Genomic DNA, 21,988 nt, shown 5'->3' on the forward strand with positions numbered 1-21,988 from the left:
TTATTTGAGAGAGAGAATGAGAGATAGAGAGCATGAGAGGGAAGAGGGTCAGAAGGAGAAGCAGACTCCTTGCTGAGCAGGGAGCCCGATGTGGGACTCGATCCCTGGACTCCAGGATCATGACCTGAGCCGAAGGCAGACGCTTAACCAACTGAGCCACCCAGGCACCAGCAAAGCCCTTTCTAAATACAAATAGGAGGGCGCCTGGGTGGCTCAGTCGGTTGAGCGACTGCCTTCGGCTCAGGTCATGATCCCGGGGTCCTGGGATCGAGTCCCACATCGGGCTCCCTGCTCTGCGGGGAGCCTGCTTCTCCCTCTCCCACTCCCCGTGCTTGTGTTCCCTCTCTCGCTGTGTCTCTCTCTGTCAAATAAATAAATAAAATCTTTAAAAAAATAAATAAATAAATAAATAAATAAATACAAATAGGACTCATAAGCTGCAAATGAAACAGTAGTTAAATTTAACTACATAAAAAAATATTCCCCACAGCAAAATCTATAATACATAAAGTTAACAAACAATTGCCAAACTGTAAAAGGATTTGTAAGTCATATTACATAACAAGACTAAATTCTCTAATGTAGGAAGGCTACATATAAATCAATAACAAAACACTAACCATCCCAATAGAAAAATGGGCAAACGATATAAGCAGACATCTCATAGAAAAGGAAACGCAGATGGCCCTTACACATAAGAAAAAATGGTCCGTATCACTTAGAATAACAGAAATGCAACTAAAATTACACAGAGATGTACTCCTTTTCCTAAAATTTGGCAAAATTTAAAAAGTTGGAAAACACTTATGAGGAATCAGCAGCCCATTCATGTTACTGGTAGAAGTACCTATTGGTACTACACCAACAGCAGGCAAATTTTCAACCTCTATCACAATTATGGACATGCATATCCTATGACTCAGCAATTCTGCTAGGAATTTATAGAAAATGACATCTATAGAAACTTATTTACTGCAGCACTGTTTCTATTATCAAAAGATTGGAAGTAATCATCAATAGGTGAATGATAAAGAGTAGAGTGATAAATTATGATATTCACATACAATGGGATTCTGTGCCTTGCTCAAAAGGAATGGGGATGCTCTTTATGACAATTATGGAAATATTTCGAAGATATGTTAAGTGACAAAAGCAAGGCACAGAACAGTGTGTTCTGTGAGCTGCATTTTAGTATAAAAGAAGGGAGGAGTCAGCTACTGGTTGTTTTCAAGAATAAGCTCAGTATAGTTCTACTGGATGTTTTTGCTCATGCTATCCTTTCTCCATTTCTGCCTATTGAAAAATATTTATTCTTCCAGGACAATTTCAAATATTTCTTCCTTTATGAATTTTTGGGGATTGTCTTCCTTAGGAAGGATCCCTCACCCAAAACCTTAAAACTATTCTCTTAATAATTTTACACTTTTTTTCAATCAAGAGAGTATTTAATCCAGGAGATCAATAAAAGTTCATAAAGGAAGAAGATTGATTTAATTTTATAAGACATTTAATATTTTATATTGTCAAAGACATCATAAATGGACTTATAAGAAAATCTAACAGACTGAGCATCATATATTGATGACAAAGGCGTCCAGATTATATAAATAGCTCCTATAAACCAACAAAGACAAAACCAACAGTCCAGGGCGCCTGGGTGGCTCAGATGGTTGAGCGTCTGCCTTTGGCTCAGGTCATGATCTCAGGGTCCTGGGACCGAGTCCCGCATCGGGTTCCCTGCTCAGTGCAGAGCCTGCTTCTCCCTCTCCCTCTGCCACTCCCTCTGCTTGTGCTCTTCTGTCTATCTCTCTGTCAAATAAATAAAAAAAATCTTTAAAAAAAAAAAAAAACCAACAGTCCAGTAGAAAAAAAGGGCCTATTTTAAGGACAAGTTCAGTTTGTTAGAAAAAGAGACAAGCAAATAAAAAATGTTCAATTTTAAATGAATATTTTTCTCCTTTTGTTGAGTAAAAAATAAAGAGATTTATACTATAATGGGGAAACAGTCAAGGATGTGGTGGGGGGGGGTATAAACTGTTAAATTCTCTTTGTAAGGTAATTTGGCAGGAGTCATTGAATGCTAAAAATATGTATCACCTTCAACCCATCTATTGGACTTTTAGGCTTCTGTGCTCAGAGATACATACATATGCACATAGAAGCACTTAAAAGCATTGTCATTGTAACATTATTTACAATAGGAAAAAGCCAAGATCTCTTAAGGACCACCAATAGGGGAAAGTATGCATGAACCAAGATAAATTCATTCTGTTGTTACAGTGCAGTAATTTAAAAAATAAAGTAGATTTCTTCATATTTGCATGAAAAGAGCTCCAAAAGGAATGTCACTGAAGTACAGTATGTAAAATACTCTTCTGCTTATGGCCCTATAATGAGGCCATGTGGTAAGAAAGTGAGGGCAGCCTACAGCCAGGGAGGAACTGAATCCTGCCAAAAACCACATGCCTGAGTGCAGAAGCAGATCCGTCTCCGCTCAGGCCTTCAGATGGTCACAGTCACAGCCCCAGCGAACACTTGGCAGCCCTCTGAGCGACCCTGAAGCAGGGAGCTCAGCTAGGCTGCACCTGGACTCCTGATCTAGAGAAAGTGAGATAATAAACATTGTTTTAACCCAGTAAAATAAAATTAAATAAGTTATTCTGTTTATGGGGGGAAAGCTATATGTATGAATATATATGTGTGTAGGGGATAGGTATGTGTCTGTGCATATACACAGAATATATGTAACTGTATACATACACATACATAAATACGAAAAGGTATATATATATATATATATATATGAGTTTAGCTTAATAACTGTCATTACGTCTAGGGAGGGGAGTAGAATTAGTAGTGGGGTAGGAGGGGCTTTGATTTTGTGCTCTATACCTTTATAAGATTTTGTTGTTTGTTGTTGAAAGGTAGTGGTGGGAAGGACCCAGTTCACACTTGGAGAAGGGATTTGATCTCAGTTAATTGGCCTCCCAGTGTGATATTTTTTCCACTGTTCCACCAAAAGAGAAGAAGAGGCACTTTCGGAATCAAGGGTGATTAAATAGAAATAAATATGAGACATTTTCCTGGCTATGAAGGACCCCACTGAATTTTCAGACATTTCCTCTTATAACTAACCTAAATAGCAATTATTGAAAGTGAGACCCATTTATTTTATGTGCAGGGAGTATGGCTGCACCTACCACCACTTAGCTAACTTAAAATTTGGAAAGAAAGGACTAACCAATACTGAGTAAGAAAAAAAAGAAGAAGAAGAAGATAGCAAGAGGGGAAGAATGGGGGGGGGGCGGTCGAAATCGGAGGGCGAGACAAACCATGAGAGACGATGGACTCTGAAAAACAAACTGAGGATTCTAGAGGGGAGGGAGGTGGGAGGATGGGTTAGCCTGGTGATGGGTATTAAAGAGGGCACGTTTATGGAGCACTGGGTGTTATGCACAAACAATGAATCATGGAACACTACATCAAAAACTAATGATGTGGGGCGCCTGGGTGGCTCAGTTGGTTAAGCGGCTGCCTTCGGCTCAGGTCATGATCCCGGAGTCTTGGGATCGAGTCCCGCATCGGGCTCCCGGCTTGGCGGGGAGCCTGCTTCTCCCTCTGACCCTATCCCCTCTCATGCTGTTTCTCGCTGTCTCTCTCAAATAAATAAATAAATAAAATCTTTAAAAAAAAAAAATTAAAAAAAAAAAAAACTAATGATGTAATGTATGGTGATTAACATAACAATAAAAAAATTTAAAAAAAAATAAAGACTATTTCTTAACCCTTAAATGACACATTGCCTTAAATTACATGCTAGAATCATTTTAATTTTAAACAGTAACACAATATCAGAGGTTCATTTGATGTGAAATTTACTCTGACTTTTAGGTCCTTCTCTCTTATTCCTCTTCCTAACCAATAATTTGCTGTGCTTGGTTTCCTTTAATTTGCTTTAATTCCTATAGCATGGAGGAAGAGTGTTATATAGGGAATGTCATGTACTTTGAAGTCTGACATACCTGAGTTTTTATAGGTTTTCTGTGATTTGGAGAAATCATCTAACTTCTCTGCATGTCAGTTTTTCATCTGTCCACTGGCAAGAATAATAACTCATGGCAAAAAAAGAAATCACAATGAAATTAGAAAATATGAAGGGAATAAAATGAAAATACAACATATCAAAATGTGTAGGGTGCAGGTAAGGCAGCACTTAGGAATGTATCGTCTTTATTACATATATGAGAAAAGAAGAAAAACTGAAGATCAATTGAGCTTCCCAAGAAGCTAAAATAGGAAGTAAAATAAAACCCAAAGATATCAGAAGGAGTGAAATAGTATAGCTAAGAACAGAATCAATGAAAAAATATGCACATACATACAGTAGAAAATGATCAGTAACATCAAATGTAGTAAAAATAAAAATTGATAAACCCCTTTTATGTAAGAACGAACAAGAATGAACAAGAAAAAAAGACAGAAAATACAGACTACCAAGATCAGAAAAGCAGAAATCTTAAGGCCATTAAAATGATGAAAAACAATATCAATTTCTTAGGTTTGTGAGAATTCATTGAAGCAATATACTTAGAGCACCTAGTATAGTAACATGGCTTATAGAAGCCATTCATATAGTTGTTGTTACCCTTTGATTGAGCACATGCTCTGTGCTGGGCACTGGTAATCCTCAGGTGAGTTGGTGGTTATGTGTGAAAGTGGGGGGATAAACATGGCTCTGGCCTCCACAGAGCAGAGCCCAGTGGTGAAGACAGAGGAATTTTTAAAATTACATACAAAAATGTGAAATTACATGGATGACAAGTGCTACAAATAAGAAGTGGAGCATGTAGCTGAGTGCATGTAAGTGCATATAAAAAGGTTCACTGACCTAGTAAGGGAAGTCAGGGAAGGCTTCTCTAAGGAGCTGAGATGCTATCTGCAGGGCAAGTAGACATTAACTAGGTGAAGTTAACTAGTAAGTGCTTTCAGCAGGCGAAAGAGGAGGGGAAAAGGTCCTGCATTTGGAAGAAGCATGCTCTGATGTGACATCAGTGTGGCCGAAACTGGAAAGTAAGGATGAGGGGGTGGCTAGATCCAGCTGAGGAGATGAACGGGGGCGACTTTGTGGGACCTTGTAGGCCATGCCAAGGAGTTTGATCTTTATCCTAAAAACAATATGGAGCCATTTAAGAATTTCAGGTATGGGTGGGTAACATGACCAGATCAGAAAAGATCACCCTCCAAGTAGTGTGAAGCATGGACTGGATGAGGGGCCTATTGGATATACTGATGCCGGTCGGGTGACCATTGGTGTTGCACAGGACAAAACAATGTAACTATTGTTTGTAATATGAATTAAACTGGAAGTGACTCAATAACGCCCATCAATAATGGACTGGTTAAATACATCATAGTAATAAAGACAATGGATTACCATGCAGCTATAAAGGGAATGAGAAATATTAATCTATGCTGTTATGGAGTTATCTCCAGGTTATATTGTTAAGTGAAAAAAGCAAAATGGAATGGAAAAATTGTGTGTATATATGCTGTTTATTTAAAAGAGGTAGGAAGGATATACATATATATACACATATATATATATCCTATCCATATACACATATATATCCTATCTGTATATATATGTGTGTATATATATATCCTATCTCTCTCTCTATATATATATACATGTATCTACTGCATTTTTAAAATAGAAGGCTAATTTGCAACGGCGTGGATGGAACTAGAGGGTATTATGCTAAGCAAAATAAGTCAGAGAAAGACAGGTATCATATGATCTCACTGATATGAGGAATTCTTAATCTCAGGAAACAAACTGAGGGTTGCTGGAGTGGTGGGGGGTGGGAGGGATGGGGTGGTGGGTGACAGACATTGGGGAGGGTATGTGCTATGGTGAACGCTGCAAATTGTGTAAGACTGATGAATCACAGACCTATACCTCTGAAACAAATAATACATTATATGTAAAAAAAAAAATAGGAAGGGAAAAATGAAGAGGGGAAATCGGAGGGGGAGACGAACCATGAGAGACTGTGGACTCTGAGAAACAAACTGAGGGTTCTAGAGGGGAGAGGGGTGGGAGGATGGGTTAGCCCGGTGATGGGTATTAAAGAGGGCACGTACTGAATGGAACACTGGGTGTTATACGCAAACAATGAATCATGGAACACTACATCAAAAACTAATGATGTAATGTATGGTGATTAACATAACATAATAAAATAAAAATTTTTAAAAAGTTAAAAAAATAAAATAGAAGGCTAAACCTGGGCAAAAGAGTTAGAGAGGGAAGGGGGAGGAGAAAGAGAGGCTAAAGTTGTCTGAATGCAAGTTGTTTTGTAGATTTGATTTTGGGACCAAATATTTTACATAGATATAAATCAAAATTAAGTATAAAAAATCAATCCTAAAAACCAAAACCAAAATGAAACAGATGAACCGAATTATGTATTGAGTTAGTGGCATAATCATAAAAATGAATTAATTGAAGTGACTTTAAAACTGCAGCCCTTTGGGATCTATCTAATAACAAAGAGAATTGAAAAAAAATCCTGAAGTGATTTTAACATTTTTATTGTTATTCTGAGAGTATTATGTATGAATGACTTCAGAAACCGATTTCTAACCTGCACACTCCGACGTCTCTTGATGATAGAAGGTTGGATTACGGTGCTGATAGTAATCCAACTAAGTAATCCAAGATTGAAGAGATACTTAGATAAAATTGACCAGACTTCATGCTCAGTTGTCCATGGGGCTAGAGGTCAGGGAGGAGTCTAAGATGCTTTTGAGGTTTCTGGCTGGCATCATAAGATAGATGGTGATACTGTTCGCTGAACTAGGAGAAGTGAGAGGATCAAGTCTGGGGCACAAAGGCGATTTTGGTTTGGAGCATGTTGAGTCTCAGGTCTCTTTGGGACATCCAGGTGACATCAGGTGGCTGCAGGCAACACAGGCTCTCTTCTGTTAGTTTTCCCCTTCTACCTCCTTAGCATAATTTTTTTTTTTTTTTGAGATGGGGATGGGTGGGGACTACTTTTCTAGTTTGTAGTGTCACTTAATATTCTATTCTTGTTTCAGAGATCTTGGTAGTCATGCCCAACTTGATGTCATCTGCACATTTTGTAAGAATGTTTTTACTCCATTGTCCAGCAAACTGGGACAAAACTGGTGTATTCATTAACCACACCTTGAGTGCTTATTATTCCAATCACTGTATTAGGTACTTACACTGTCTACCGTTTACACCTTTCTTACAGAGTTACTCACACTTTTTTAAAGATATTATTCTCTCCAGTATACTAACAAAGAGACTGAAGATCAAGAAGAGTAAGTCCCTTGCCCAGAGTTACAAAGCTGTACAGTAGCAGTCAGCATCTCTAGTCTGTTTTCTGTCATTACGTCTTTGTTTTTCAAAGTCTGGGTGATGACTTAGGTGCTTTGTGGTCATGGCATTTAATTGCACTGACTCACACAGTAAGAAAGCTCCTGTGTTATTTTCATCCAACCTTCTGACATGGAGAACAACTCAGTTAGGAGGTAGTGTGTCTTAACCCCCTCTCTAACACTTGCTAATCTCTGTTTTTATCTAGAGAGCTTACCCCCGAGGGTCAGAGTCTTGAGCAAATAACAGCGTAGAGCAGGAGTTTAATTACATTATCTTTTTTTCATTATGTTTATCTTAGGGATACCTTCTATTTATAAGTGATATTAGTGTTTCCATTTGTATAGCAGTAAAGAATTTCATTGAAAATAAATCTAAATAAAAGAAACAGAGCTAAAGAAAACGATTACATAAATAAAAGTAATGGTGGTTCAATACATGACAGTGGGTTCCAATGGCTGACCTCTGGAAAACAATGCTCCTTACCAAACCTCCTCCCCCAATTATGGGTGTTGGTGCTGGCTTACCTCTCAAACAGAAATTGAAGGTCTTCTCTTGACCAAGAAGGGATCTGTTACCATCTCACTTGGGAATTCTTTGTCACTGTTCACTGGTGAATGTGGCTCACCAGTGAGCTTGTCCCAGACCTCAACTGCTGTGGGCCAGATGGTATCTTATTCCCCATTGATCAGACTGGCAATGTAGGAAGGAATCATGGCTTTTGGCTGCCCACTGTGTCTCCCATGCCAGGGTTTCAGGAAAGAGCTAAGAGCAAAGTGTGTATCACCAATAAATCATGGTAGTTAATAGGTAAGACAATGGGCTAATTTGGAAATCTTAGCCTATCCAGGTGATTTTTTTTTTTACTAACATGCATTCTAGTATTAAAACTATATTGACTAGTCTAATTTCCATCCAGTCCTCTTTTTTAAGCTTCTAATTCTGCAGTCTTTTATAATAGTATCATGTCTGTACATTTTGTTCGTTCTTCACCATCACAACCCCTTCCTGGGACAGAAGCTATATTCAGAAGATCTGTGAGAAATGGTTGTAGATGGGCTGCCTTTAAACATTTTTATGTGTTCTAAACACAAAGGCAATAAAAATTCCCAATGCCACATATATTTTTAAAGATATCACTGTCACATGAAATAATTTTGCTTGTGTGTCCCCTAGGGAACTGAAAAGTACATTATAGTCACTGTAATCCTCCTGGGAGAGAGACAGTATCTTCTCTTTATTCTTTGTTATGCCTGATACTATCTGTTCAGCATATTATTAAGAAAAGAAATCTGTATCTAGAAAAATGCATCTGTATTCCTCTCATTTCCCATGAGCACCACAAAGCCAGTATTTTTTTTTTTTTTTTTTTTTTTAACCATTGGGACTTGCAGAGTAGGGTCCAATGCCTGAACAATATTAGGGTTAGGTTTTGCATTTTTGATGTATTAAGTGAAGGTGGAAAATACTGGTAAATATGTCTTCTTAAGTCCACAAGGTCAAAGAAAAGACAGGTTCCATCTTCCTGGGCGGGGTACCGCCAGCACTACACCCGCTGTGCTATCTATCACAGCACCTGAGAATCTAGTTTCATCACAGGCGGGACACGAGGCAGAGGCCTGACGTGTGCACCTCGTACAAGGTAAATATCCTCACTGTAAAAATGGAAACCCATCCCATGCTGCTGCACAAGCCGGGTGAGTGTATGCAGCCGGCAGTGGGTGTGTGGGGGGTGTAGGTGGGTAGTGTTTTCCCCCTTTGCGGCTGCAGCGGGGGCCCTTAGGGTCCCCCAGGCCCTTGACTCCCGGCCCTGCCCTGACCATTGTCCGCACACCTCTTCCCTCCAGCTTCCGGGCCGCGGGCGAGATGATTTGCTGCAGATGACATCAGCTCTGGGCCAACGGCTGGAAGAGCGGAGGCAGCCACCGCGTGAGGATGTGCCGGGTGGTCCTTTCCTCCTCCTCTTCCTCCTCCTCCCGGCTCCCAGCCTAGTCTCCGTATAAAAGCGGCGCCGCCTCCCCGCCCTCTCTCACTCCCCGCTCCTCTCCGCCGCGCGCTCTAGGAGAGGGCGGAGGGGGAGGCGGCGCACAGCGCCAGGAGGAGGGGGGACGCAGGGGGCGGAGCCGAGACAGCACCTTCGGAGATAATCCTTTCTCCTGCCGCAGAGAAGACGAGCGGCGGGACCCGGACACTTCGCCGAGGCATAGCGGGCCGGCAGGATGGCGACCGTGGTGGTGGAAGCCGCCGAGCCGGAGCCGTCCGGCAGCATCGCCAACCCGGCGGCGTCCACCTCGCCTAGCCTGTCGCATCGCTTCCTCGACAGCAAGTTCTACCTGCTGGTGGTCGTCGGCGAAATCGTGACCGAGGAGCACCTACGGCGCGCCATCGGCAACATCGAACTCGGTAAGAGGCCCTCAGTCCCCAGGGGACGCGCTCGAGGAGACGGGCAAACGCGACCCCACCCAGGGCGCGACGGCCACCCTCCTTCTCAGGAGCGCCCCGCACCCGCACCTCTCCCCGCCACCCCCCACACTCAGTCCGGATTCTTTTTTTGGGCTAATTACGTAGAATAATGCGAGTTTAATTAGATTTGAGACCCAGCGGGAGAGTCTCTCCTAACCTTGAGGGCTCTGTCATCAGGCTGGGTCTGCAGATCCGAGCTGGCCACCGCCTCCCCCGCTAAATGAAATGCAGGTGTCGGAGAAGCAGAGAAGCCGCGATAAAGCCCAAACCGCAGAGAGCAAAAGGGGCGGAGGGAGGGCTTGATGCCAACACAGCTTTTAGTCCTCTCCTGTCCCCCGCAAAATACTGGGACTCCCCTCTCCCCCTCGCCGGCAGACCATGTGCCAGTGCCCGCGTGGGAATCATCCTCACCGCAGTTACCTCAGCGCCCGAGAAATGCCTTTTCTGGCTTAAAACCTCCCGATTTGTTCTTTCCTGGCAATGACTAGGCTAGTCCAGGGGCCACGCCCGCTCCCCCCTCCCCCCCCTCCACCCGGGACGCAGGGATGGAGAACCGCCTGCGCTTGGTTCCCAGACGGCGCCCGCCTCGCTACCGCCCCTGGGACCCTGGTTGCAGCTTTCAGAAAGGACAATGGGACCCCAAGTTGCGGGGTGGGGCTTCTTTCAAAAGTCTCAGCCTCGGTAGTGATGGCTTAGGGGGAAGAGGGCGGGGGGGGGGTTCGGCGGGTAGGGCCAGCGCCTCGCCCGGTGCGCGCACTAGGAGCGCGCTCTGCAGAGGCCGAATAGCGGTTCGCCCAGGACCCTGGGCGGGGCCGTGAGGGCCCGGCAGGCGCAGCCTCAGGCGCGCGGGCCGACCCGCCCCCCAGCCCCACCCGGGCTGCCGCAGTGCCCCACTCCGCTCGCCACACCTGCCCCCCGCACTGCGGCGCCCCCATCGGGCGCGGTCGGCCGGGCGTGCGCTCCGCGGGGGCCTCGGGCTTGGTGCTGCGTACCCCCACTTCTCCCTCGGCCCGGCTTTGTTGCCCTCGTAGCCCCCCGAGTGGGCAGCTCTGGTCTCTGCCTTTGCCTTCACCCCTGGCCTTCCAGACCTCCCCTCGCCCCTGACAGAGGTCGCCAGGTCCCTCCACAGCCCCAGCCCGCGCTCTATTCTCTTGGGGTGGTGCTGAAACGTTTCTGCCTGGAGACACCGGCTGGTGGGCGTGGTGCAGTCCGCACTGCGGTCTCTACGGCAGCCCGAGGCGGACAAAGGGCGTTCACGCAGCCCTCGTTCCCCGCTCCCGCAACCCCCACCCCCATAAAAGATGAAAGGAAAACCTTATTTTCGATAAAAAAAAATTAAAGCTTGTTTTCCGACTCTGCATTTGGAAACGGCCGCTTGTCCCCAGAACAAAAGGCTGCAGGGTGGGGACTGGAGTTGCAGACCTGGTTCTTTTGTTTAACTTTAAAGCACTGATTTTCCCTTTCAGCTTAAAAAAAAAAAAAAAGGAAAAAGGGGTCGTGTAATTTTATTCGAAAAAAATTCAAGAATAAGATTTCAATAGCGAAATGCCTTATTTGAGCATCTCAAAAACCCTTCATTTTCAAACTATAGGCCTTTAATGTGGTCCCTTCTTAGTTTGCACATTTTCTCCTTGGAAAATTTCATCCATACTGACTTTGGGTGTGGCTGCTATATGAATCAATGATTTCGGATTAAAAACAATTATTGTCAGCACCGTTGCCGGGGAATAATAATACATTGGGAGGTGCTTTGCTATTTATAAGATTTTCAGAACCACACGATGTGGTGCCCATTTTAGAGATGGGGGCCCAGAGAAGCCGGAAGGGTAGGGGACCCGCTCAAGGTCACGTCACTCCTCAGTGACAGAAGTGCCCGCGCTGCACCAGTATGGGTTTTCTGGCTCTGTCACGATGTTAGTGCAGAGCAGACAAACATCAGAGGAACATCAAACAGGGCAGTTTTCAGAGCTTGCCTTTGTATAGCCACCCACTTGTGGGCAGCGCCCTGTGCAGGGAGGTGGCTCAGCACTCACCTTCCTACCCTAATTATCTTCCTGCTTTGTTACTGTGTTGATCATCCTTTACAGTACCCCATTCCTCAGGGGGTTTATTCAGTCCGCTTCTGTCTGAGGAAAAAAACAGATGCATCCAGGTAGTGCTATGAAGTGCCCTGTCTTTACACCTTTTCACACTATTAGCGTGCAGGAATAAAGTTCAGATTTGTCTTTCTGACGTTAATTTTTTGAAATTTATTGGAGTAATATATAGAGAGGAAAAGGCACAAATCACAAAGGAGGAGCTCAGTGAATTTTCACAGAATGAACACACCTGTGTTACCTAGATCAAGAAACAGGCATTGCTGGGATCCCGGAAGCCCCCTCATGTTCCCTTTCCAATCACGGTGCCTTCCTGATTTTTAATTCTCTAATTTGGTCAGGTTTTTGCACAAAACTCCAAAATTGCTGCATTGAGGCCATTAACAATCAGTCAAGTGAGTGAGCAGAGCCATTTCCTCACGCCCAGTAACAGATGCTGCTTTTCCTCTGGAGATTGCTCTCCTGGGTCCCAGGGTCTCAGATGCAGCTCAAGCTACTGGGCCTTCCAGTACTAAGCGAAATTGCTCCCCTAGCTCTTCAGAGTCTGAGATGACTTAGCAACAGGGCAGGCTGGCTCTGTTTCCCTGTGCCTGACACGCTCGCCGCGGCCTCAGCCTGCAGGTCCCAGCTGGGCGTCCTCCAGAGGTCACTCTGAAACCACTGCTATTGTTGCTGGGGCCTGCGGGCCGTGTCGTGGGCCCGTTGTGTGGAGCGAGATGGAGATGCTCCGGGGGATTCGGCTCCCACTGAGTGCTGCAGGCTGGGAATGCAGTGCATCATTTGTTAGGCTTGCTTCCTGTTTCCCCTCCCATCTTAACTGCTGTTCTGTGGGTTTGGAGACCCTGGTGACTTGGAATTTTGCCATCTGATTACTGAGGGTTCTTTGGGAAGCCTAGAAAATAAACCTGTAGGAAGATGGTGGTAATGCAATAAATCAACAGGCCTGAAACATCCCGATGTGGATGCTTCGTAAAGCTTTTTGAAACCACGGAAGAGAGATGGTTCTTCATTTTCTGAACTGTATTATTCAAAATGTGCAATGTAAGTAAGGTTTGCTCATATCTTCTCAAATTTGAAACAATAGTCTTCCCTTGGACTGGTCTAGCTTTATTTTGTGAGTTATGCAGCACTTTATGCCAAACCACTGTTGTTACCACCAAATGCCACTCCCTGGCACCTCTTTTGCCCTCTTCCTAATTAGCCCCCAACTTAGACTTAATAGACATCCCCATTTTTAGCAGAGCCCCCACTCCTCCAGTTTATTTGAGGACGTTGACTACATATATCCATGGCTTGCAGACTGAATTCTAGAGCCTTATGAAAGTTTTCATTGCTTTATTTTATTGCTTTATAGGAATTAAGACATATAAAGAATAGTAAGTGTCAGTTTGACATTTTCAGTTGCTGGTAAAGAGTGTAACTTTTCTCTGGTTAACATTGGGAATCAACAAGATTTGTTTATAAAAAGATAGGTGTGTGTAACATCTACTGCCCTGGATTTTGAAATGTAAGTTTAGCTGATTACATTGTAACCTTCTGATGTTACTTTATTGATTGTCTTCAGTTCAAGATGGTCAAGAGAATTAAGAACCCAGGAAAGATCTGGGGTTTAGTTTTTATTTTAACAGGAAAAACACCAACACATGGTGAAGGTTAGAAGAAGTGTTAGAGAGTGTTATATATATTATGTTCATCTTTATACTTTTCAAAGTCAAAAGGCAGATGGATTTCTGCTTGTACTGCTTAATTGGTATTATCTGGTAAGGGTTCTGTGATCCATGCTGAAATCCAAGCCAGTCCCCAAATGTAAGGTCATTAAATTGATGATTCATTCTTAATCTTCTCTAAAGTCTTACTTTTTAAATAAGTTCTAACTTTTAGACCAATAATAATTATAAATCACTTCTTTTGTTTGTTTCCAATGTGGGAAGCTATCAAAAGACCTAAATTACTTATCATCAATGCTTTGAAATGATGAACTCTATGTAAGGTATTGCCTGCATTGCATGTATGTTATGAACATCAAGTTGTTGGCTTAAGAAAAAGAAAAAAAACCAGTTGAAAGTTTAGTCAAGGGAAACAATAGGAAAACTTCTTTGACAAGTAAACCTTGAATTTAGCTCTTTTTTTGTTTTAATTCTGTTTCTTTAGTTTATGATTCTAATCTGTCTCCTGATCACTTTTTTAGCATAGTTTCACAGATCAAATCTTACAGTTTATAGGTTAACCATTTAGGTACTAGCAAAAAATATCCCAAAGCCTATGGATCAGAGGGATTTTTTTAAAAGTTCATGGGAAAAAAAAAAAAAAGTCAACTTTCAAAGGCCCAAATAACTGTCAGGTAGAACCCATGTGCCATTTCAACATGTAATGAATGATCATTTTGCTGGTTTTCCCAATTTATTGTCTTTTTTAGGAATATAGATTTTAGTCTTTAAATGGGAGGTGCTTTTTAAAAATTGTCAGTTTTATTAAATAACCGTGCAAAATGTCTTGCATGATTGGTAGGCTTGGCAAGATATAACCTGTATAAAGTAAGGGAAAGTGGCTCCTCATTGTTCACCCTGACTTGTCCTGTAATGAACACACCCCCTCCCCCCACACACAACCTTTTCATTTCTCCCTTTTCCATCTGTAAACTTTAGGTGCACTTTAGCCTCCCTTTTGTGCCTTGCTTTCCCCTGGATTCAGAGAACTGAGATAAAAAGATCTTTGTTACCCTCAGTCCCCTTGGCTGGAGGACTGGCCTTTGGACAGTGGTGGTTCTACCACTGGGCACCAGCCCCAGATTAGGTGGGAGAATTCTCAGGATGCCTAGCCATAAGTCAATTTCCAGGGGTGACAGGTGTCCTCTGGGCCTAGAAATTTAATAAATGGAGGTTGGCCTTCAGTTGGTGGAGTTGTTCTATTCTGCCCCGACGTAGGTAAGCCAGTAAGGGGCACAGTCTTCATAGAGTGCTGGAGAAGCAGAGGCTCAGGAAAGAGAGTGTGGCAAGAGCCAAAGATATTTTTCTGTCCTATAAGCTTTAGAGGGCCTACTGTTGGCTTCCTGTTAGGCACAGAGGGAAGATATATAAACCTACTAAATGAAATAGGAGACTTCATTGAGAAATAGTATTTCTCTTTACTAGTATCATCCAGTAGAAGGTACAAAGTATATTATTTCTAAAATTGGTATAGAAAGTGGCCTCATTCCAAAATTTTCCTTTCCAACTAAAATAGCCAGTAAATCCTTTGTAACCTTTATTTTATAAGTGGTAGTAGTGAATTATGCATTGTTAAGACATAATTTGGCTGGAAATTGCTCCTTTGAAAAGAGAACCCTAAATTTTTAGTTTCATTGGCAGTAAAAAATCTGAGAAATATTATTTTTATCGGCCTTTTACTAGTGTAATTTAAAAATTAATTTCTAGATGGTTTTTCTGTTTTGTGCTTTTTCCCTTGCTAAATTACAAATCATACAGCCAGGAGTTTATGAAATATAAAGCAAACATTTAATTGAATGTGTCATGACAAGTTAATTGAAGTTGAGGGGAAAATGGCAAACAATAATATAAGAGCAAGTCTACATATAACCCTAGATGAAGTCGTTCAAATGATGGAACAATTTGGACATAACGTAGAACAAAGGCAGAAAAAGCGTATGAATTTAATTTAAATACATATATCTCATTATTAACTTAGTGACCCAACTTGACAAGCCAGGAGATAAAGTGGAGCTCAGACCTAGCGCACAGAGAATCCAGTTAACAATTACCAATTAAGCAGCTCAGACAGGAGCTTGATGGTTTTTCACACTAGCCCAGTATATAGTGTATATGTTGAAGTAAAATATTCTAATGAATTCAGACCTCTCAACCTGTCAAGCTTCCTTTGAAACAAAAAGAACCCATTTATCATTTCTGCACTAAAAAGATCTGCAAAATCTCAACATGCCTTTCTTGTTAAAATTTAAATACTCCATTAGCACAAATGCAAGCTGAGGCTGTTGATGTTTCCAGGGAGACCCATAAAATTCTCTTTTATAATTTAGTGTCTCTTTAGAAATGTTAACTCTTCCAGACCTGAATTCTTCCCATGGATTGCATGATCAATTCTTGCCTCTATTTGGTGGACATGCATCTATTTGAAAATATTCCTCACAGTCGAAAGGTGTTTGGTGTATAGTCTGAAGATAGTCTAGATGTGCAGTCAACTGAGTTTCCAGAATCTTTGTGTAATACATTTTATACATATACAAGACACACATATACATATATATACACACACATGTAAAAGCATACACACACGCATATCTTGTTTCTTTGCAAGATAAGAAGACTGAACAAGATATAAATGGGGGTAAATACAGACAGGCATTAAGGATTTATGGGTGTGTTTAAATAATGCACTGCCATTTATACTCCCAAGTCTGTTTGAATGACTAATGACCAGGAAAAATGATTAAATGACCCGGTGTTTATTTAGAGATAGTTTGTCTGCTGTATTTTACCTGGAGGTTCAAGCCCCTGCTCTTAGTAGGTATGCAATAAATGGCTGTTGTTGCAATTGAGGATGCTCCATGCAAGGGTACAATCGTGGATACTGCCTAATGGCTCTATCATGAGCTACCTATTTGGGAAAGTATAAAAATACATAAAAAATATATTAAAAAATACTACATAATACATAAAAAATGCATTAAAAAAACACGTTCCAGAGTTTTGTGGTTTCCCAGTTTTCCCTGGCTTGCTCCCCAGTTCTCCCTTCTTCCATGTCCTCTGGGGTCCCTCTGGCCATCTCCTTTAGAAGGACAGGGGGAGGAGGAGATGAGGGAGGTAGGGTATCTGAGTTCCTTAGACCCCAGCCTAGTGAATGGAAGGAAGCCTGAATGTGTGTGGGAAGAGACAGTTCATGGCCCCTGGCTCTGTAGAATTTTTTTTAAAGTATAAAATGTTGCCACATTTTTTGCCTCTGGATAAGAAAATTGAGTACAACCAACAATTGTGAATGAAAGAACTACCTGCCAAGCTAGTCAGGTAAAATAAATGCAGGGGAGGACAGAGAGGGCAAGTCTTTAAGATTGAGATCCAGTCTTCTTATCACAGGTCGCACACATTTTGGATTGATATCTGGGAGTTGAGAAACCCAGGTCAAAAACGGGATGGGTAAAGAAAAACCATATGTGCGCACAAAATGCATATGCACACTGCAAACACTACCATTTTGAAAACAAAAGCCTGGATTTGAATGCCAGCCCCCCCACCCTCACTCTCCATTTCCTTGCCACCTACAAGTGGACCCTGTGAAGCCTAGAGATGATCTGGTGGCCTCCTCACTGCTATAGAACTTAACCATCTTCCTGTCCTTTCTACTCCCTCCCTAGAGTAAAGCCTGTCATTTTCCTAATAACTGTTTTCTTTACTCTCCCAGAAAAGCTGCATTTACATTTTATGAGGGGCAGAAGTTCAGTCCACACTGCTAATTATCCCTCTTTTGTGGCCTGGTAGGGAGACCTCCCCAGCCTTCCCATTTTGTGGGCATCCACTGCTAGCCACCAAGCTCTTCAGAAAAGAAGTTTCCACATCTTCCCATAAAGCCTGAGAAATGTCACAATGATGTTTTCCAAACCACTCTGAAATGACTAACTGGAACTCTCTCAATTCTCTTCCTTTCCCTCCTTAGGAATCCGATCATGGGACACCAACCTGATTGAATGCAACCTGGACCAAGAACTGAAACTTTTTGTGTCTCGACACTCTGCAAGATTCTCTCCTGAAGTCCCAGGTGAGGCTGTGGTTCAGTGTTAGTCAGCCTAGACTTTGAATGGACCGGGGAACAGGCCAATGGCCGGAAAGCTTTGCCCAGGGCATCAAAAAGACTTTCCTCTTACTGCTAAAGGTTTCTTTGTATTTGTTATTATTAACTAGGTTAGCCAGAAGCAACCTTTTAAGAAAGTCAGTTCTAAGTTATCACTGTGTGGGTTATCTATTTTGTGGATTCTTAGTGAAAAGTTTTAAAGTTCTGGAGTATATATATATTTTTTTATTTTATTTTATTTTTTTTCTATTTCACTGTACTGTCTGACTTCAAGGGATTGCAGACTATTTAAATATTAATTTTATTCAAATAAAGCTATGAATATAAATTAGATGCCCTCCACCCCCAGAATGCCACAACCTCATTCCCTCCCTAGAAAGAGGAAACATCTCCATTTCAAAATGAAATATAGCTCATCATTTCATCATTGCATTGTCACCCACTTTTCTTGGTGTGGGTAAAAGAGTCTGAAATTCCAAACTGCTATTAAAATAGCCTTTTTTTCAGAGATGAAAAAGAATACTGCAGAGTAAAGGTAAGGATACAAAAATTAGGTTACATGTGGAAATGCTACCAGTAGCCAGCTGCCTCAGTAGGGATATACTCTGACCTCTGCCTCTAGGCCTGGGGATGTACTGTGACTGGCCCACCTTATCTTCCTCTTGTGAGCAGTGATCCACAGTTCTCCCTCTTGGTCACCTTTGAGGATTATGAGCAGAGGTGCTGGCCCATAAAGACTCCCAACCTGTGTTTCTCAAAAACTCTGCCACTGATCTATCATAGACAACTGTATTGCATTTTATTTCTTGGATCTCACTTAAATTTTTATGTAAAATAGAGAAAACTCTTTTCTGTCTACATGATTCTGTTGTATGATTGCTAATTTTATTGGCATTGGTATAAAATCAGGATGGGGTTCTGCCTGTTTTTGATTGATTACATCATATTCCATTAGCCTTATACATACTGAGCTTTGAAACCACTTATTGAATGTCATGGCTTCATGAATCACACTTGGCTGCAGCAATCTGCCCGTGGGACTATCCTAGTTCTTCTCTTTGAGTTTGATATTAGAATGAAATCCCATACATTTCAGTTGTCTGAATGAATTGTTGCTTTTAAGCATGGAATTGAGTAAATGTGCTAAGAAAATGTAGCAGAAACTGGTTCGTTAAAAGTTAACGTGAAACAAAGCAAAGCCACGTGAAAAATCAGCTTTTAAGTAACTTTGCTTTCGAGGGGGGAAAAAAATAAAAGAATGATCCAGAGACTATCAGACAGCACAGGACTTGATGAAGTAAAGGTACAGTATATGGTTGTTTCTTGCGTTATTGTGTTGTGTTTTTATGTCTTGCACGTCTCCATAACTTTTAAAAACATCTCACAAAAATAGGGGCACCTGGGTGGTCTGCCTTCGGCTCAGGTCATGATCCCAGGGTCCTGGGATCGAGCCCCGCATCAGGCTCCCTGCTCAGGGGGAAGCCTGCTTCTCCCTCTCCCGCTCCCCCTGCTTGTGTTCCCTCTCTCGCTGTGTCTCTCTCTGTCAAATAAATAAGATCTTAAAAAAAAAAATCTCACAAAAATAAAAATAAGAGAAGTACCCTTTTCCAACAAGTATGTTTCAAAATGGAAAAGCAAGTTTTTATCATTTCTCTGTGGATTGTTCTGGCTTTCTTACTAAGAATGTTTGTAAAGCTACCTTTTTTTGGTAAACAAATCATGTGATTCCTATTGTGTTCATTCATCCTTGGATTGACTTGGCTGAATGACAGCTGTGTATTGCAAAATGAAAGGCTTGCAAGAACTGCTGAAGAATTTACCATTTCTGGACCAAAGACCTAAAATTACTCTTGTGGACTCGGAAGGTCAGGTCCTCCCAACCACTACTTTAGCCCAGGGTGCCTTGTTTTCCCTCCTTTTGCTGCTCTTTCCTGTTACCTACCTAGCTGTGTATCAGCGCTGTGCTACCCACTGTGTCTAGAGATGGGCCTCTGGACATGCAGCAGCCCTCCCATTCTTGCTGACTCCGGGCAGGGTGGGTGTTAGGACCTTCTCTTTTAAGCCTAAGCGCTCACTGTGCAGGGCCGGGCCTCCCCGCTGAGGACTGAACATCTAGAACCGAGCCATGGGAGTATAGCCCCTGTGTGGGGAGCGCTCAGAGTGGCATGAAGGTTTTTAACCAAGACTACAGTAGATGAGGGAAGCACAGGTCAGATTCAGTTTCAGGTGAGTAAGTGTGTTTTGGAGAGAAGAGATGTCATGTTAGAGGACATGGATGCAGAACAGGGGTAAGTGGACATTGCGGGCTGTTCACGGGATTAGACCCAAAGAAACCTTTAGCTTTTCCTGAACAAACAGGCCTAGGTTTTAGGGGAAATTTGAAGTCTGTTTTTAAGTGGGTCCAAGTCTAATGGTCTCTCCCCCAGCCCCTGAAATTCTGTAGGAACTAGTGTCTGTACCTTAGGCCCCCAAAGTGGAGCCAGTTGAACCTCTACATTGAGAGTTTCAAGATTCTAAGTTAACCTAGAGGCAAGGAGCAAGGTGAGAGATGGATTCCTTAAACACATAAAGCCACTCAGCCAGTCAGTTAGGAAATAATTAAATAGCTCCTATACTGTGCCAGGCACTAAGGGGTGAGGGTGGGTGAACACACAGTGATGAGCAAAACCCACATGGTCACTGTGTTTCTTGGGAGAGAGGGGGCATCCAGCGTCACATGTGGACTAGCATAAACTCCTGCATCCAGTCCGAACAGTTTGTGTATCGTTGGGTTTTTTAGGCTAGCAGATTTACAGTCAAATATTCATTGTCTTCCCTGACGCAAAGAGATTAGGAGCTAGGGTTGCTGTTTTTTTTAAGATTTTACACATTTATTTGACACAGAGAGAGAGAACAAGAAGGGGGAGCGGCAGGCAGAGGGAGAGGGAGAAGCAGGCTCCCCGCTGAGCAGGGAGCCCAATGCGGGGCTCCATCCCAGGCCCCTGGGATCATGCCCTGAGCCGAAGGCAGACGCTTAACGACTGAGCCACCTAGGTGCCCCTAGGGTTGCTCTCTCATCTGTTTTTCGTTCATGTTATTACTCCTTTGTTGTTGTTTTTAAGCACTGGAGATCACTTATCAAACACTGGTGGCAGCCTCCAAAGCAGCTGACAGGTCATGCGGGTGGCTCCAGCTCCTGTATGTCTGATACTAGTTTACCTCTTGTATTAATTTTTAAATATGATTGTGAGATTCAGTTGGCTATTTCTTCAGGATTGCAGGTCTCATTCAAGCCCACTCTGGAAGATTTAGTCATCTTGAACAAAAATATCCTTTGAGCAGGAAGCTGGAACAGGAGTGCTTTCTCTGTACAAGGTGGGGGTCGGATTGGATGAATGGTGAGGTGGTGGTTCCCTGAGTTCCTCAGAACTGAGTCCTGGGATCACTAAGCCTCCCCAACTCTGGCATGCTATAAGTTTTGGAACGATCAGTCGTCCAGGCCATCTTTTACTCTCTGGAACCTGTTGCAGCATTGACTTGCCTAAAGATCACTCAGCAAACATCTGCTTTGTGCCCAGGGCTGGTCTGCTGTTTTGCCCTGTTGTAAAACCATTCTTGGCCACATCTAAGTTGGGGTCCGGCAAGACTAGTTATCTTTTTTTTTTTTTTAAAGATTTTATTTATTTATTCATGAGAGACACAGAGAGAGAGAGAGAGGCAGAGGGAGAAGCAGGCTCCCAAGGAGCAGAGAGCCCGATGCGGGACTCGATCCCAGGACCCTGGGATCATGACCTGAGCCGAAGGCAGACACTTAACCATCTGAGCCACCCAGGCACCCAAGACTAGTTATCTTGAGAGAAGAGGTTGGGTACTCCATCATGAATCCTCTCCAGTCTTTTACTCAAGGAAAGTCCAATAATTGAGTCTTTTCAAAATAAAGCCATCATCTCGTTTCCTTATATTTATCAATTCCAGTACTATCAAAAGTCTTTATATATTATAGCATGTGTTTTGTACCTTAATCATGTTGGCTGAGAATCATTTTTGTAAGTCTCATCACAAGAGTAGAGCTAGGCTTACCGTGCTGTATAGCACTTATTTCATTCTCTATTCTTACTTGCTTTTTCTCCCTAATGTAACTTTAAATCTATTATTATAACAATAGAGGAGGATATCTCCTAGGGGTTCCAAGAAGCACCCCATGATTATCTGTGTTAGGCATCATTTCAAAACAGCAAACAAGTGC

At 42.5% G+C, this 21,988-nt stretch overlaps 1 protein-coding gene across 1 annotated transcript in view; it reads left to right on the top strand.

Moving 5' to 3' along the window:
• Window positions 1-9,624: 9,624 nt before the first annotated feature.
• MAP1B (microtubule associated protein 1B) overlaps window positions 9,625-21,988 on the top strand; it is an 89,689-nt gene continuing 77,325 nt past the window's right edge. The window contains exons 1-2 of the mRNA XM_021702073.2: window positions 9,625-9,808; window positions 17,629-17,730. Coding sequence (XP_021557748.1) covers window positions 9,625-9,808; window positions 17,629-17,730 — 286 coding nt within the window. The remainder of the gene's footprint in view (window positions 9,809-17,628; window positions 17,731-21,988) is intronic.

Source organism: Neomonachus schauinslandi, chromosome 7, assembly GCF_002201575.2.
Source record: "Neomonachus schauinslandi chromosome 7, ASM220157v2, whole genome shotgun sequence".
NCBI classification, from domain to species: Eukaryota; Metazoa; Chordata; class Mammalia; order Carnivora; family Phocidae; genus Neomonachus; species Neomonachus schauinslandi.